Genomic DNA, 18,419 nt, shown 5'->3' on the forward strand with positions numbered 1-18,419 from the left:
CATAAATGAAGCGCATTAGCTACTTGAAGGCCCACCTCACTGCGCATGTTTTAAGAGTTGTAAGGGTCAGCATTCAGATTACCCAAGGCTTCATAACACTTCCCCAGAAAACAATGAGGGCATTTTTTTTTATTTAATCTATGTGTTTAACCCCATAAAAAGTTGGCAAAATCCGTAGATCTCACCACCGTTTTTTTATCTGTGTGTTCAGCTTTCGCCTCTTTCTGTAACGTTAGTCTAAACTTTCTGTCAGTTATAATCAGAACACAAGCGATTTTTCCATACATTAAGAAACCAACACCATTCATCATCTCAGCCGTCACTTCTCCCTCATCTTTGGTAAACAGTACGTGCGGAGGTTTTTCTCTTTCCTCCCTCCCTTTCCATGTTCTCAACTTCTCCCTCTCAGGCCACAAGTGTTTGATTCGCTGCCTCGCCGTGCATATTAATGAGAGAGGGACAGCGGGCTGCTTTTAAAAGAGCTGCTGCCTGCCTCTCCACAGAAAACCAACCAGAAAGACCGAGAAAGGGAGGGAGAAGGAGAGACCTCAACGAGTGATTGGAGATTCATCCGAGCGCTTTGGGCGCACAGACGGAGTTGCACAATCAGCGCTCCAAAGGGACTCCAAAAGCAAAACCATCAGCGCTCTTTCAGCTCTGTCATCTAACAGCTGCTGCCAGTGGATACTAAACACACATCGGAAGACTTTTGTTAATTGTTTCGATCTCTTTACGCGCAGAGATCGCTCGGGAAGCTCGGATTTTGAGGGGGAGCATCATACTTTTGAAGACATGCAGCGGTGCACGGCGGTGCTACTTTTGTTAGTGGTGGCCTTATATTTCCTAAATGCAGAAGGTAAACTCAAAGGTTTGTCCCAATTTTTAGTTCTTATTAGTAGTGTTAAGGAATGTTGTGCATGTACGCTTTGGTTATGTGATGAAATAAAATAAAAATGCTGAGACGTGTTTGTTGACACCTCTGCATCATTTTGCGATCATGAAAATAACAAATGAGGCATTAACTTTAAAATCTGACTTTGAAATCTGATTAGGGTTGCTTCAAAAACTAATCTTTAAAATCTCTGCACTGACTGTGAAAACAGAAACTTAGATGGAGTAGTTGGCTTGCATGATTTTACATAACCAAAGTACCACCTGCTGCATGCATCTTAATCTGACTCTTGATCTGATTACTAAGAGCTATACCACTTTCACGCTATGTTATGACCTTATCTTATTACATTTACTGTTGTTTCCATCTTCCTACAGCCATGGTGTAATCATAAATCTATATGGTGTTAAATCTGACTCACTGACTCATCCTCTGCATGTTTCTATGAATCTGGCAAGACGACTGAAGTTCACCATATGTAGCTGAAATAGTTCAAAACCAGTGTGCATGGGGGAGGGCAGAGGGAAAGAGGAAACAGAAGAGATAAACTGCTGCAGTTTTTATTCAAATTAGTGATTTGTTATGAAGAAAGTTTCAGCCTGCACTTTTTGAGAATCTTGACGGTGTTCTTTTGGGTGAAAGACTTGAATCTGCATATGGAAACAGTATGTTTATACAAGGAGTTGTTTTTTTTTTAGTACATTTAGAATATGGAGTCCTTTTTTCATAGAGTCGATCCAATATTTTGTTGTCATCATGCAGCAGAGCAGTAATTTTCATGTCTCCAGGAAGGTTACCATATCTCTTTCCATAGACCAAATATACTAAATCCTCCTCTTCCTTTGGACCTTCTATATGTATTCTTCAACCTCATTCTCCTCCTTCATATCTGCCTTTAACTGTGCTGAGTGCTGGCACCACTGTGTGGATAGTGACAGATTTAGTGGCCGGCGGTGGTGAGGACAGATAGCTGGTGATAGATGAAAGAAACCTTGGACTCTCCAGGTCATCACCCTCCCATCACAAATAAAAACAACCCTGCAAAACTCATTTGCTCAGCCTTTTATACAGCAGCATGAAGTCACTGCAAGTAGGTTGGAGAAATGGAAGATGGAATGGTGTGACAGCTTGTTTCAAAAAATGCATTGCATTGCAGTGTACATTCTCCACTGAGTCTCATAAAAAGGCTGAAATGTGGGTCCTATTTTTAGACTACATGTTCGTGACATCTCAAATCAATATAATGTAAATCCATACATTTCATTTATAAGGATTTCTTTGATTGTAGTGTTTCTTTGGTTATTTTTAGCAGTCTTAACTCGAGTCCTGTTTATAAAGCATGTGATGTTTCAGCAGTGAGATATCAGACCTAAATTCTGGCACTGCTAATCCCCTCTTGTCAGTGTGTGCTCCAAAGATAAACTGTTGGCTGATTTGGAGCCAATTTGCTGTCAGATCATGAAGTATTAACTTTTCTATCACACAAATCGCTGCGTCAGTTTCTGAGCTCAGAGTAATTCTGAGGCAAACTTTTATAATCTGTCACTAAGTCATGTTTTCACCAAATCTGTTTCCTTTTCTTCTACGTTATGACAGCATTTCAGTGTGATGTTAAAGTCTGTCTTATATTTGTGTATTTGAGCAGCCTACAAGTGCAGGTGCACCAGGAAAGGACCAAAGATCAGATACATGGATGTACAGAAGCTTGAGATCAAACCCAAACACCCATACTGCCAAGAGAAGATGATATTGTAAGTCTGTTTCAGTCTTTCTTATCCTTCCTCTCAACTGCCAGATATCTGCCTCCTCTCATCCCCTGACAAAAAATACCGGCTTATTTCCACTCCTTGCTTTTCTCTCCAACCTGAGAAAGGTCATAAAATCGCAGAATTTGTTCCAGTTTGACTTACAGATACACAGATTTGACTGTTTATTGACTATCTACCAAATACTTTGGAAGATGTTTGGCAGGTTTACAGCCATTATTAAAACATCCCGCCATCTGTGCTTGAAGCTCTCAAGAAGATATACAATTCATAGTGAACTGATGTCTTAATTTAGCTCACCGAAAAGGGTGAGGAAGGATTTCATTGATGAAGTGATGGGCCACTTTCCAGTGACTCTTTACAGCCTGATAAAGCATTGTTTGATATTGATATTTCTGATATTTCATCAGTTCCTGTATGCATACATCAGCATACATTACAAATCTGGGCACTAATTTTCATCACTTGATAAAAGAGAGTTGAAAAAAAATGTCATCAGCAGTTTTAGCTTTGCTTCTTACTGTTTTTCATCCCTCAGCCTACAGTCTGTCTTGCTCTCCGACCTTTGACCCATATAATGACAGCCTGGGCAGACAGACAGCTTTTATGTTCAGTTCGAGCTATCGTGGAATGCAGCATAAATCTTTAAGATGATAACCAGGCCTGTCTTCTCAGAGGGCTTTAAATGCACGGAAAGGAGCCTGTTGTGCTTGGATACTCTGAACAGTTTCAGCACATGTACTGACAGACTTCCTACTGACAGCATGATTTATAGTTTCTCAAAATGTGATCGCCGGTTAACTCTCATGTGAAGCTGGAAATGTGAGCTGTGATTTCAGAGGTGGAATCATGTAAAGTTCCCTGACGTGAGGGGACAACAGATGGGATGTTATGTCAGGCTCCCTGAAGTCTGTCTGCCATTCGAACTCTGCTGCCACCTGCTGGAACATTATGGTATCAGACCGAGGGTTAGCAGTGATGGCAGAGGACCATGTTGTTGTGAAATATGGCACAAATATGTTTATATAGTCACATGTGACAATTTGAAATTTAGGGATGAGGTATTGATTTAAATGTTAGTTTGCGAGAGGGGTACTGTAGAATGACTAAGATTTTGACAGGTAATGAATACTGCAAAGCAAACAGGAGTATTTAGACACTCCTGGGAGTTGCTTTGAACAACTTACAAAAATTATTAGAGGATTGGTTTCAGATTTGTAAGGATGTTTAAATGGCCTTTCACAACTAGCTGCAAATTGATTTTCAAACTATCTTTCTTCTCAATTTTTATTAAAACTTTTTTTTACTGCTCTCCATCTTATCAGCCCTCTGGGTTGATTAACTGAAAAACTCAAAAACAAGTGGAATTTACTCAATTTGCAAAAGCAACGTCAGAGACAACCTGATTGCAGCCATTTCAAGTCCGTGGAAACAGATCCAGCACGTCTTAACTGTCAAATTTTCGTGTTCTAAATATCAAGAGAGAATCCTGACAGTGAGAAAGACCCCACAGTGAAGACGAGGGATGTTGAACACCCTGTCAGCTACAGAAGTCTGAAAAATCTGACAACAGAAGTCTAAATGAAAGTCAAAAATGTGTGCAGCAGGTTTCAATCAGTTGAAAAAGTAAATTAATGTGTTCGTTTCTGTGTGCATTTGTGTCCTCCTCTGACAGTAGTTATTTAAGGCAGCTCTATTAGCATGAGATGGGGGCCACCAGCCGCTGGTGCATGGTGAAAAATGAGTCCCAGCGGGCTCCGGAAAGCCACAAAAAGAAAGGGAGCAGGAGAGAAATGAGCAAGAGGGTCCCCCCTCTGGCCTTTGTTGTGACCATTTGGCTTACACTGCTCAGTTTGGCATGCAGAACGACCACTACAGACTACACACATAAGGCTTGAGCGTCGGATTGTCCATGTTTTCTACTTATTGCTTTTCTAAATCATTTTTTCTTTTCTTATCTTTAATCTAATCAAACTATTGCTCTTAAACGTAATTTTTCAACTCCGAATTCCCATATTTGTGCCCCATTTGTTTTTGTTTTTTATCGTTTCCCTTTGATTTGCCTGCTATTTTTCATTTTCTATACTTCAGTGAGTTTTAAAGAAGTCTCAGATCCTGGAGAAAACAGTAGCAACTTTGTTCAGCATTTATTTATACCTCACTAAAGTAAAAACTATGAACTCCACAGTTTTTTTTTTCCAAAATACACAATTTCACTTTTTTTCCGTTTATCATCTTTCTGTATTGCAATTTACCAAAATAAAAGCAGATGTGTGCAATAGTCAAAATACACACCTGGTATTAAGAGTTGAAAGAGCAGATCAACAAGTACTTTATTTTATTACAAAGTACAAGCAATGAATAAACACATTTTAAGAGGCTTTAATGTTTTCTCTTATGGTTATCAGACTCCCAGTTTAACTACAATTATAGTGGTTTTGAATTTTAATTAAAGCATCTTGGAACCAGATGCTGGCAACTGATTACAGTTGTACAAAAATTCATATATTTTTTACAGCAAATGTTAAAGTCTAAAGTAGCATAAAATGAGAGAACTGTTTTTCTTTCCCTCCTTCTTCTGCGGTTACATTCCTCCTTTAGCCTCTCACAGCCTTTTCTCTCCCTCCCTTCACCATGCTTATGTAACATTTAGCAAACAATATTAGCCTTTAGAGCCGGTGGCTGCACTGAAGCTGCCCAGGTGAATTGTAATGAAGGTTATAGAAATCAGAAATTGGGTTAAATTTTATCTCAGCTGAGCCGATATGGAGAAACATTTTGGTCGTGTTTATTTCAGCCATGCAGAGTGAGTCAGCTGTCGTGCATACAAAGACACTTTCATGTTTATGCTACCAAACACCCAAATTCAAAGATCTTATACAGCTTTCCAACTAAACCTCAAACAGCCAAACAAAGTGACATCTGAATGAGCAGGAAAACAGATGCAGACCCCTTTAATCTAATCTTCATATTGAGTAAAAGCAGAGTTTTTATTGAGAGTGGAGTCTTTTCTCCTCCAGTCAACTCATTTAACATTCATGGTTTGGTGAGTCTTTGAGTGTGTCACTGGCTGGAGAGGCCCCATGGCACTGTGGGAGTTTTTCCCACATTTCTCTTGTTTAGCCTGAATATGCCACATGCAGGCAGACTGTCTCCACAGCTGCCTTGAGCAGAGGGTAACGGACAGACCGCTTGGTTCAGCTCAGATGTCACATATTTAAGTGGCAGCTCCATAATATTATTTCTTTGCCAAGTAGCTGCCTGGTCACCCTGTGCATGCTGATCTTTTGAATCAAAGGGGCATTTAACTGCGGAAATGTTATTGAAGGCGGTTCAGAGTTGCAGTGAGGAATTGGGGCAAAAATGACCAGTCGCTATACAAATGACAACAGGCTGTTTTCAGAGTGTTTGAAAAACTCACAAAACTGTGTTTTTACTCTATTTGCTCCATTTCAGTCTATTATCAAACAGGACTCCCTAAACATGCTCTAAAAACTATTAACACCACGATTGTCTACTTCCCCAAACATACTCTCTACTATTTTGACTCTGAATGACATAATAGTAAACCAACATAAAACTACAGGAGTTGTCTTACCAAACCTTAACAGCTTCAGTCATGATATTTCATTGGAAATTTTATGCGTTGTAGATATTTTAAACTTTGTGCTTGTGTTCTCTGTCAGTGTGACGATGGAGAACGTGGCCCGGTTCAAAGGTCAGGAGTACTGTCTTCATCCCAAACTTCAGAGCACCAAGAATCTGGTCAAATGGTTCCGCATCTGGAAGGACAAACACAGGTAAATATCTCATAGTTCATCAATAACTTGAAGAGATTTGTTTTACAGTAATTTGTTGCTCCATGAAAATTATTTTGGTAAATGTATCTAATCTTTTATTTTATTTACTCTGTAGAGGCCATTTTAAATTGTTTATAGCAAAGAAAATTAATTATAGTTTTATGTTCATATGATTTATTCTGGGTATAGAATTCATTTAAATTTATTAGCTTTAAAAATAATTAAGTGGTTAGTTTATGTTGATTCATAGTTTTATTTAGACCATTTGAGTTGCTTGGTTGTGGGTGGAGTTTTTGTTTATTAGGGCAGTCAGTTCAGGTGTGGGGGGCAGTCAGTCTTTTGTTTCAGGGTGAGAGGAGTGCAGGCCAGACGTTTTGTGACCGTGGAAAAGAAAAGAAAAAAGGTCTTTATGTTGGATTTTTTTGAATTCATAAGAAAGGAATGGCAATGAGCTTCCATCAGAAAAATAAATGGATCATGGAACAGACCTGTGAGTACTGGACTTGTTCTTAAAAATGGACACGCGTCAGAACAGCTAAGGCTCCTCTCTTTCAAGTGGCTTTTTAACTCATGGCAGAGTTTGCCACTACATACTCTGTGTATTTATTTGTTCATTGGATGCAATTATTCAGCGATAATGCATCAAATTAGCTTTAATCATTTTCAAGTATTCAATCTGAGAGACTATATGATGAAAGTCCCTGAACTGGGGCACTGACTGTAGTATGTTTGCATGTACACACAAACAGCATTGATCTAATACATTTTTGATTATTTAAAAAAAAATTTTTTGTACAAATTCACACACTAACATGCTTGCAAAAGAGATTGTGCTGCATTGAAGTGCAGAGAAGCCACTATTAGCCTGAAGGTCATTGACCTCAGTATAAGATGATTTTTTTCCCCCTGAAAATATATCCAAAAATAATAGGACTTTCTTATATGCTGGATTTTGTAATTAAATGTTAAGACAGTAAAAGGCCTCATTCACCTCTAAAACCCACTTTAATTGAGACCATTAGTTTGGTTTGGGTTGTCTTAAATCTAGGGTGAACTTATATTCATTTCAATACGGTAAGTCCCAAACGCCCAGTCATAATTTAGGAGACCAGAAGTGGCTGGTCAGAATTCATGGGACTTTTTCACCTCCTTTTACCACATGCAGAGACTAACGAAGACCCAGCAGAGCTCCAAGAGGAGTCATTTGTATTTGATAGCTACAAGCATAACATGAGTTTCATCAAGTGTTTGTGTACTCCTCGTAAAGTAGCTGCTTATACCGTTTGTTCACTAGTTTACTTTAAAAAAAAAAAAAAAAAAAACCCTACTATGTCTAACCAGCCTGTTTTTCCTGTTCCTATTTCAGATAAAGTATCAGTCAGGACTTTATAAAGTGGTTTCTTTGGCTGAATTTTCTCAACCAATACATAGAGGAGGTCAGGAGTCAGGTTCACTGACAGACAAAAGCCAGGTGGAGAAAGAAGCAGAATACGTGCTGAATACGAAAATCATGTCCTGTAGCCTGCTATCATAACCCTTTCACCCAGAAGGCCAACAAATTACAGTCAGGAAAAATCAGTATCAGTTTGTGCGAAGACTTTGATAAAATAGACATGAAAAAGAAAGCTTGTGTTTGAAGTCAAAAGGAAATTCACTCTTATTTTTTCTTTTTCCACAGGGTGTATGAAGCCTAAAGCTCGGCTACCAAGCACAAGTGGCCCAAGTGAGGCAAAAAACACAAGATGACAATACCACAGGACTGTTTCTTTTTGGAAGTACAAGGTGTAATCGACAGTCAAACTGTTCTTCTCCCTCTTCTGCCTGAGAACTGTACATTAAGAGATACTTTAGTTTGTATATGTAAACCCGGGTGGGCTCATTTTAGTCAGCCATCTATCTAGTCACGGTCACTCACCTCTCCTGTCTTCACAACTGTAGTTGTAGTTGTCACATAGACAGCAAGACACCACCACCTTTTTCAGTTGTTGGTTTTGTTCAGGTTTGCTTAAAGGGACTTTGATGAGGTCACTCTACAGAAAAAGGTCTTTGGGAAATGGATTTTTTTTCAAGTTAAGATTTTCACCTCTGTTTTCACAAGCCATGTAGCACATTTGCACCATGCCAATGACATGTCTTGACCTGGATTTTTAAGGGTGTGCACACATTATGAAAGAGGCGGTGAATGTGCAGTAACGTTTATTTTATCAGTTCAGTCACACGTGTCAAATAGACAACACTCTGCTGCAGCCATCATGTAAATTAGGATCCAAGTAACTGCCAGGCTGTATTTTCAATAAATCTTAAAGAATACAAACGGTTAATTTGACCTATTGATATAGACATTACAGTCTATAAAGCTGATTTTGAATTAGTTTACATGCAGACAGATGAGAGTGGGAGTAACCACTGATGAATTAATGTGTAATTTAGAAGTATGGTTGTTTCCTGATTTCCCAGACATTTAACAGAATGCAGCCCAAAAAGATTTCTGCTTCACTGTAATTTAATTGACTCAGAGGCAGTTTACACCTTTTATACAGTCAGTAATCATTTTTTAACGGTTAAGAGATTATTTAATCACATTTACATGAAAGTGAAGCAATATCTCAAACAACCAGCTAAATTACCACTTTAACAATACACCCCATCATTATCCTGATGTGAAAATGTTTCAATCAGCTCCATTTATCATCATTATCTGTTCCGAGCCTTAGATAATTACTTTTTTTTTCAAAGACACACAACATTCAGACATATCAAAATTAAAACGTCATCTTGTTAGAGCGAAATATCTCATGACAGCTGGGCACTGGAAGCTTCACTTCGAAAGGGCTTACTAGGGACCATCTAAGGCTTCAGATAAATACAAAATTGGTGCTTGTGAGTATTTACCACAGAGAACATGCCAGTAGTTATAAATAGCCATGAAACTGCATGTTTTCCTAATGAACATAAAAGGGGGCCCAAGCTGGAGGGGAATACACTGCATCAGGCCATTGATGCACAAACAAATTCTTATTATTAGGAGCATCTTGTTTTTAGCTATTGTGGGATTTGTTGTCAAAAAACACAGCATAATCCCACTTAAACTGGGCTGTATTTAGTTGCTTTGAACAATAATTTTGAATCTGAAAAAAATACTCTTTGATGATAGACCATTATTTGAACTCCATCATATTTAAGGCTCACTCACAAAAACAAAACTCATGAACAACATTCATGTTTGGATTCAAGCTTCTTATCACTCTGTGTCTTCTGTCCAGTGTGGGGAATGATATTCTGCTTGTCCCCAACTTTGTTTGCCAGAGAAAACCCTGAACACCTCGGTAATCTGTGACATTGTTGTACATGCCAACACTTTTCAAGATTGACATCTGGGTTTTGTTTTGTTGCCACAAAACAGGAATTATTCAAGAATATATCTTTATGTATACAAAACCACAACTTACCCTTTATCTTTTGAAGAATGTGCATTACTCTTGTTTTATATCTTATAAATAAATAAATATATATAAAGAAAGCATTTTTGTAAATGAACTAGTATAGCCTACATGTTAGCAAAAATAAATTCACTTTAAGATGATAGAGAGTTTATAGTGTCATGTATATTATATTACTGCACAGTAGTTGTTTTGTTTGTTTATGTGTTTGTTTTTTCTTTTGTATTTAAATCTTGGTTTGGAAGCAGAATTTTGAAGAGTGAGTGTTTGGAAATTCCCACCAGACACACAGTAAAACATTCCATTGAGTGTAAAACTATAAAAACAGCAATAAAGTGTCTTCAGAGCAGCTTTTGTTTGTTTTTTAATTATTTAACTGTGTGTTAGAAGGAGAAAAGAGAAAAGGTGGAGTTCTTTATAACTTAATGCTATGATGTAATTCTTCCACCAGGTGGCGTCGTAAGCCATCTTACTTAATATGAGTCCAAGTGCAGACCAGCCTGTGGTGCAGGTGAGTGATGAAATGCACAAAAAGGTTAACAAGTCAGAGAAAGCTGTATACTTCACCAACTGGGGGTTGGATGAGTAAATAATTACACAGAATTATAACATCTAATTCTTAAGGTAAAAAAAAAAATAAATAACAATCAAAATTGCCTGTGAACCCAATGGTACAAAATGAATACAGAAAAACCCTGATGATGCTTTTGAATTTTGATATCTGATTAAGATTACACTTCAATAAATGAGTCAGAATGATGAAAGCTTTTTCTGATGTTTATTATTGCTTAAAGAAGGAAGTAACATTAGAGTTTAAGTATTCACTTTTATTTTAAATGTTAAGTAGTTCAAGATATTTCATTGATGTATTTATAGAAAACTCTGCAAAGGCATCTGTTTACTAAAAGTGAAATGTGAATTGAAAGTTCCAGAAAGGAAGCAGAGTGGTATTGGAAATAAAATGTAATGTTTTAGTGGTGTAAACAAAACAGTAGGCAAAGGCACTGATGTATCAGGGTTTGTTTGTATTTTGTTTGTTTGTTTGTTTTTGCTCTTACAGGAAAAGAATCATGTTGAATGCCCCTATAAAACTTCTTCAAGTAGATAAGATTTGCCATGCATTCCACTAAACAAAACTGAACTTTCTTATTGGTTTTTTTTCATCACAGTGCCTTTATGGTAAGGTAAACAACAGAGTGCCATGATTTGACACACATCAACTGGATACAGTTGCCCATTAGAATGCTCTTACAGTCAAGAAACTATCATAAGGTGCCATCCACTGAGCCATTTAATTTGAAGAAAAATATAACGCTCCCTGTCATTGGTGAGAAAAATGATACACATGCTTATTTGATTAAACTGCTCATCTGATGGAGAAAATGTAGGCTGCCACCCAGAATCCTTAATTTGGAGAAAATTAGAATCTAAAGACATTTATAAGAGTTAAAATGCTACAGTTAAAAGAAACAATGATATATTGGTTTTTATGTTGGAGGCTGCACTGTGAACCATTGACCCACACCTACACGTAATAACTTGTTACACAGACACTGCTGAGCTAGTTAAACTGTCACTGCTGATGACAAAGAGAAATCATTAAAAGACATCAGCAAAATCATTACAACACATCAGCATTTATTTTCCGTTTTGTGCTTCAAGTTCGCTTCCTTTTTGACTATCGCTGTTGCCTGAAGGGCGGGGTCAACATTTGGCAGGTTCGTCCCTTGAGGGTGTGTATGTGTGTGTTCTTGTGTATGCGCGAGAGTGTGAGTTAGAGAGACTCAGTGAGCAACGACCTGCAAACGGGCATCCGAGCCAGTCCGAGCAAAAAACAGGAACCACATTAATTGCGAGTGTCTTTGCAATGTTTCCGACAACATTTCTACGCCATCTGCTTTGATCTCGTCGAACTTGCCGTCCCTCCAAGCGTCGGCTACAGAAAGCTAGCCAGAAATTAATGCATCTTGCTCCGCGTTCCTGTTTGTTTTGACCTGGTAAGGTAACCTGGATTAGCTCGCCTTGCTAACACCGCTTCTTCTGCTTCACTCAGCATCTTAGAAGCTAAAGCTAGCCTGCTAAGCTAACCATGTCTGAGGCTATGTGTTTTGTTTTATTAAGTAATTTCTCCTGAGTGGTTAATGGAAATTTCTGCTACAACTGTGTCTTTATTTTGAGTCTAACATTTTAGTGCACAGAGAGTGTCAGGAAAGGCTAACGGCTGCAGTTGTTGTTCATTTTGGTGCTAACGGCTAACCGTTAGCAGCTGAGGCAGTTCCATCACATCTGTGGCTCCTCCGCACAGAGGCAGGCTAACTTTGAAGCAGAGAGAGACATGTTATCCGGAATAATTTGATATTATAGCGGTTTTGTTGTCCAAACAGGAATGGATTGTTTTTATATATTGCAATACCAATATTACTTATTGTGAGTATTACTATTTAGAAGAAATGTTATTATTTATTAACAGTTGGTATTGGTGTTTCAGTAATGTAAAGAAGAATCACTTGGTTTTGACGGTTATTGGTGTATAGCTATGAATATTTGAAATTTTGTGCGGGGGGGGGGGGGGGGGGGGGGGGGGGGGTTGCGTCGGAACTTCTTGTTCTGCTGAGCTGGTGCCGGTAGTTTCGTTTTCTGCTCTTTTCTGGAAAGCTTCTCTACCCTGCTCCAATGCTCCTGCTCATTGCCTTTTAACTGTGCTGGAATGTTCTAGTCTTTTGTGGCTTTTGAGGACTTTCTTTTGTGCCTGGTGCTTGGCATTTCAGATGCTTAAATTGCATTGCCGACGTGAATTTAAAGGTTGACTTTTTATTCTGGGCTCTCTGAAATCTTATCGGCCAATGGATGAAATTAGACGAGGATTGGGCTGTCCATATGTTGTACCATAGACAGGAGGAACAGGCTTGTATTGCCATAAAACATCACAAAGTAAAGCCTTAACCTTGCAATTTATTCACTTTTTGTCATCTGGTAGCTCTTAAAGAGTTGATATGGTTGTTGTATTTTACTTTTACATAGCTATTATTATTTAAATTGCATTGACACTTTGAGATAATAATTGTACCCTGTGTTCATCATGTAGTAATGGTGGTATTATTTTAAGGTCCATTGTATTGCACTGGTTCTTGGATGTTTTGCACTTGTTTCAAGGTCTTTTAACCAACTAAGTAGCCTCTAATGAGGGCAAATTATTTACTGTGGAAAATATTGCTGCACAAATTAATTTATAATTTTATTTACAATCTGGCCTTGATAATATTGAAAAAAAAAAACACTAGTTAATCACTAATGGCTGTATTTGTAGTTGCATAAGTCAACATCCCTTTAGAAGCAGCAAAAAATATGAATATTTATAAGCTAATTGATGTTATGATAGTTAGAATTTTTATTCTGTTTTGGTACTACAGGTGCAAGTAACTCCCAAACATGTTGAAACAGGAAAACACCTGAAGTATTGCTAACTAGTTCAACTCCACTGCTAGGGAGTGTGTGTTCTATATTTACTGGGGCTAGGACGGTATGCTTTTCTCCCAATTCGGTTCTTTTACAATTTTGGGGGTGCTGATTCGATTTAAATTGTGATTCCGATTTTTTGTTTGCCTTTTGACATCAGAACAAGTAAAAAGGTTGAATGATGACAATTATGTCTAAAGACCAAATCAGGAGCCATATTTTCCCAAAAAATGCTCATCAGTTAGTTTTTAAGATTTATCCAGGGGATCTGGCATCTCAACTTTTTTCCAACAATCTTTTAAACAGACTGAAATGAAGGACTTAAATAAAAAAAATCAACTCTAGAGCAAAAATAAAAACACAATCTAAAATCATTAAACAAAAAAAATAGTTTTGGGAATTAATATTACAATGTGCTTGTTGCTGTCCTCTAGATTAAAAAGAGGACAGCAACAAGCCAAATTCTGACTGTAGAAAAACTGCTTTTTCCAATTCTCATGACACACTATCCAATGGGATGGGTTAATGCAAAATCTGTCCTACTGTTTATGTAAAGCTGACCCATTTGCAAAAACACCAAGTTATTGTGTAAGAGGCAGCAGGTCTGTCTTTAGATAAACTGGAGTAAAGGTCAACTTACTGTGGTGCTGATGTTGAAAAGTGTTAGCAAACTGCTGCTGAGTCAGAACGTGTTGTACACTTTTTATTAATGGAGTTGTACGCTTAGCTGCAAGTATGAGATCTACTCTGTTAGACTGATATAGTCTAGTTTTTGCAAAATGTCATGCTTTAAAAACAATTTTTAAGGGTTATTTGAAGTCTGTTGTTGTTGTTTTTGCTCTTGACTTGTATTTGAAAATTTCAATGTTTTCCTTCCATCCTTATATCCCTGAATTTTAACCTAATACTACAAGGTTATGGTGTAAAGTTTTGCAACTACACCATAACATTTAGATGAATCAGATTGACTCAATGGCTGTCCCATTAAACTGCATTAGTGTGAGCCAGACAGGCCTGCAACCAACATTTCATTTTATCATGAATCAATCTGACAAGTAATCGAGGGCATCCGGGTGGCTGAGTGTAGCCAGTTTCTGCTCTGTTGTCTGTTTCCAGCAGGGGACCTCTGTTCTATGTCATTCCCCTGTCCCTCCTCTTGTTTGTCTGTCTTCATACCCTCCTACTTATTGAAGACAGAAACAAACACATATTAATTATAGTATCATTCGTTTTCTTGTCTCCTGGAATCTTTAAAAAATCTGGAACTTGGAATTTAATTTTGTTGGTTAAACAGTGAGTATTTTTTACTTGAAAAATAGAGCCACAATACCAAGATCAGCAATAAGTTTGATTGATCTGACTTTCATTGCAGATTTAACACAGGGATAATGCTAATGAAATGCAGTGTCAGTTTGTCAATCAAGGTAATTCGATGACTTTAATTTATTCTTGCTTACTTACAGACCTTAAAGTGATACTCCGGGATGGAACAAGTTGGGTCCTATCACAAGGTTTACAGCAGAAATTACCCCTACAGCAGTGTTTTTGTGCAGCAGAAGCCCAGGGCGCTTCCACCAAAGACCCCCTCCCTGCTCCTCTGCCGGTTTCCTCTGCACTCAGACGGGGCCAATTTTTACTTGACCAAAAACACAAATAAACAGACTCCCACCGAAAAAATCTGATATCGGTCTGCTTTCACGCTTTATTTAGAGAATTTTCAGCGCGTTACGTTCACACAAAAACACCGCTAAATAAGGCTCTATTTCTCATCGTGTCGTAAAACGGCGCTACCTACGCTGCAGAGCCACAGCTGGCTACGAGTCGCTCGCCGCTTAGTGTATCAGTCCGCGCGTGTGGCGTGCCAGAAATAGACAAACGCAGGTAGCCTGCCAGGACGAAGAGACACGATGAGAACTAGAGCCTTATTTAGCAGTGTTTTTGTGTGAAAGTAACACGCTGAAAATTCTCTAAATAAAGCATGAATGCAGACCGATATCAGACTTTTTCAGTGGGAGTTCGTTTATTTGTGGGGTTTTTTTGGTCAAGTAAAAAATGGCCCCGTCTGAGTGCAGAGGAAACTGGTAGAGGAGCAGGGAGGAGGTCTTTGGTACGAGTGCTCTGGGCTTCTGCTGCACAAAAACACTGCTGTAGGGGTAATTTCTGCCCTAAACCTTGTGATAGGACCCAACTTGTTCCATCCCGAAATATCACTTCAAGCTCAACTGTCAACCTTTTACGTGAAGGATCTCACGTATGCACCGACCAAAAGTGTCAAACCTCCACCAGCCCCCTGTTGTGTGAGATAAGACCACATTGGTAAGATGACCCACGATTTAATATGGAAGGGAAACACACACACTCACACACACACACACACACACCCACACCAAACACAGCAGTCACAGCAGTGTCATAAACACACAGCTGCCTGCTGTGTGGGATTGTTGTTGCCAGGTCAGTGAGTGGTTGTTTTAGACTCCGTGGACAGGAGCCAAACTAAACCAAGTGCGGTCCAAATCTCTCTAAAGCTGCTTCCACACTGCCAGAAATTTACCGTATTTAATCCCTCAGTTTGTAGAAACACCTGTATGGAGAAGTGCCTAAAAATTTCACTTGTTGTCATATGAAATATTCCAAAATGAAGCTGCTAACTCTTACTCTTGTGTGGGAAAAGGTAAGACATCCAAATAAGCTGAAGCAATTTAAACTGTAATCAAAGCAGAGCAACTGTATGAAATAACAATAGCCAGAAAGAGAATCTTGTAATCTAACAAGAAGCCCTGGAAGATTGTTTTCTAGTGTACATTACGCCCAAAGGGCCAGAGGCAGCTTCACACAGCGTGGCACTGACCTGCTCCCAAGATTGTGCAAATACAGATCTTCCATTAGACAGCTGAAATAACAAAAGGCTTCCACAGGGGAAGGCATCTTTTATTGATATATTGTTGTCTTTCCTGAGAAAAGGCTTCAGGGAGAGTTTTCTTTCATATCCTGAACAATAACATTACAGAAAAGAATTCTTTTATCAATCATTTACACTCCTGCTTTTTCTAACATAAAGAAATAAGAGACTAGCAGAAACCATGATGCTGCAGAAATCAAGAAAGCAACGGGGCTTGACTGAAACAGTTATTTTATTTATCAGTATCTTTACGTAGCTTTCTGTGGAAGCAGACTCATTTTGGGAGGATTTGATGAGGCAATGAGCATATCTTAAAAATGAAATCTTGCAGCGAGAGAGAGAGAGGGATTTTTTTTTCTCTTTTCCACTTCATTTTCGAGCCAAAAACAATGTTCCTTCCAGAGAACGGATGTGTGAAAATGTTCCCTGCCTTGATGAATGGATGAAAGTATACATATATAATCTTCTCTTCTCAAGAGTAGATCTATTCAGAGATCAGCGAATAATCCGTCACTCTGCAGCCATTTCTCTTTTCTAATCTTAAAAGTATTCTTTTGTAGTTTCATAATTTAAAATAAGATTTTTTGCAAAGTTCTTCCTCATGTAAGATATTGAGTTAAATGTTTGATAAGACTATCTTCAAGTTTATCTATTCATATATCATTTTCTCTCTTTTTTTCTTTTGTTACCAAACAGAAAAAAGGAAAATCAAGGCAACACCCTGTGCTCAGTGGAGACTAGGATAAAAACAAAGAGATCACATTACTTGAAATACCTGATGATGATCTGTCAAAGCCTCTGTCTCACCTTTGGCACAGCTTCTCTAGTCAGGCTTTTATTAGAGTTAGTGATGGATTTTCGCTTAATAGTTATTTGGAAATATTATGAATGGAAAGCTAAGCTCGCCTTTGCTTAATGATTTCATTTCTCCATCAGTTTGCTTGGTCACTGAATGCTCTTATGCTTGCTCACTTGTCAGTGTGCTGTCACAGCTTGTTGTTTGATCTATTGTTTACATACAGACACGCACAGATGGAAATGACACCACTTGTAGTATTCTGTGTGCTGTTTGTTCTGTGTTAACAGATCTCATTCAGGGAAAATAAAAAACAGAGCAAAGACACTTTTTATTCAGTGATTTTTAAATACAAGCGGGGAATTTTCCCCATTGATTCACAGCAGTTTCACTTCCTCATTGTGCCATTCCCGCCTTCAAAGAGCTGTCTGAAGGACACAGAACAGAGATACAACAGATGGAGAGGGAATCTTTTTTTAATGCTGCAAATGCAGAAGCACACTGGCTGGTGTTTCAGTGTGCAGTCGTCTGGAAATTTCCACCAGTATGAGACACAGAAAGAGGGCGAGGTGATAGAGATCAATACTAAATCAATGAAGCTCAATGTCATTGTGTGAGTCAGGCTGGGCTCTGAGACGCACGGAGAAAGGTTTGGACCAAACTTGAGCTCAGTGCACTGGTGTGGCTGTGAACTGCAGTTGTTTTTGTGTGTCACAGGAGAAGACTTTGTGCTGATTTAATGCCTGAGGAGAGGTAACTGTAGATTAACAGGGCTCAAGTCTAGGGCTGCAGCTGTCGAATATTTTAGTATTCGAGTATTCTACTGAAAATCCCATCGATTAATCGAGTAATCGGATAAAATACATTTTTGTTTAGTTAAAGAGCAGTTATTTTTCAAATGAAATTTGTTCTCTTTAAGAAATAGAATCTTCTGATACAGCATGTCAATAAGAGCACTTGCTGTAGTAGCTCCAAAATTTGTTAACACGCTTTGACACATTTTTTGTGCCTTGTATATCTCATCAAATGTTGCGGACCCAAATGGCACCCGTTTCGTAGAATGACCCATTAGTCTCCAAACTCCAGAAAAGAAGCTAGATTTGTTGCTAGTTGCTATTTTGTATAAGAGGTAGCTTGAGGGGTCTGAAAACTCTCTTAATATAGCCTCAGCTCTATTTGAAATACCACTCTTTGATCTTTTTAAAAATCAAACGATTCCTCGAGGCGAAGAAAATTACTCGAGTAATTTTTATAATTGAGTACCTCGAATCATTCAAGGAATCGTTTCAGCTCTACTCAGGTCACTGGAAGTTGAAAAACCCTGGTGTTATGTCGAAGTATAGTCTCAGCTGACTGTGATGATCCCT

At 38.4% G+C, this 18,419-nt stretch overlaps 2 protein-coding genes across 5 annotated transcripts in view; both read left to right on the top strand.

Moving 5' to 3' along the window:
- Positions 1 to 496: 496 nt before the first annotated feature.
- On the top strand, positions 497 to 10,247 carry cxcl14 (chemokine (C-X-C motif) ligand 14). The gene is made up of 4 exons (XM_074674661.1): positions 497 to 856; positions 2,538 to 2,643; positions 6,345 to 6,458; positions 8,137 to 10,247. The coding sequence occupies exons 1-4, from the start codon at positions 793 to 795 to the stop codon at positions 8,150 to 8,152; spliced, it is 300 nt and encodes a 99-aa protein (XP_074530762.1). The 5' UTR covers positions 497 to 792; the 3' UTR covers positions 8,153 to 10,247.
- A 1,401-nt stretch (positions 10,248 to 11,648) lies between these two features.
- fam13b (family with sequence similarity 13 member B) overlaps positions 11,649 to 18,419 on the top strand; it is a 66,208-nt gene continuing 59,437 nt past the window's right edge. For 2 of the 4 annotated variants that reach the window (XM_074673570.1, XM_074673571.1), the window contains exon 1: positions 11,649 to 11,895. The gene's annotated coding sequence lies outside the window, so the exon portion shown is untranslated. The remainder of the gene's footprint in view (positions 11,896 to 18,419) is intronic. The other 2 variants (XM_074673572.1, XM_074673574.1) reach the window with 2 other exon arrangements.

This window comes from Halichoeres trimaculatus, unplaced genomic scaffold, assembly GCF_033239565.1.
Source record: "Halichoeres trimaculatus isolate MK-OKI-2021-1 unplaced genomic scaffold, fHalTri1.1 fHalTri1_scaffold_7, whole genome shotgun sequence".
NCBI classification, from domain to species: domain Eukaryota; kingdom Metazoa; phylum Chordata; class Actinopteri; order Labriformes; family Labridae; genus Halichoeres; species Halichoeres trimaculatus.

Coding starts and splice junctions, on each gene's coding strand:
- cxcl14 (XM_074674661.1), top strand. CDS start 793: ATGCAGCGGTGCACGGCGGTGCTACTTTTGTTAGTGGTGGCCTTATAT. Junction 857..2,537: donor ATATTTCCTAAATGCAGAAG/GTAAACTCAAAG, acceptor GTATTTGAGCAG/CCTACAAGTGCAGGTGCACC. Junction 2,644..6,344: donor TGCCAAGAGAAGATGATATT/GTAAGTCTGTTT, acceptor GTTCTCTGTCAG/TGTGACGATGGAGAACGTGG.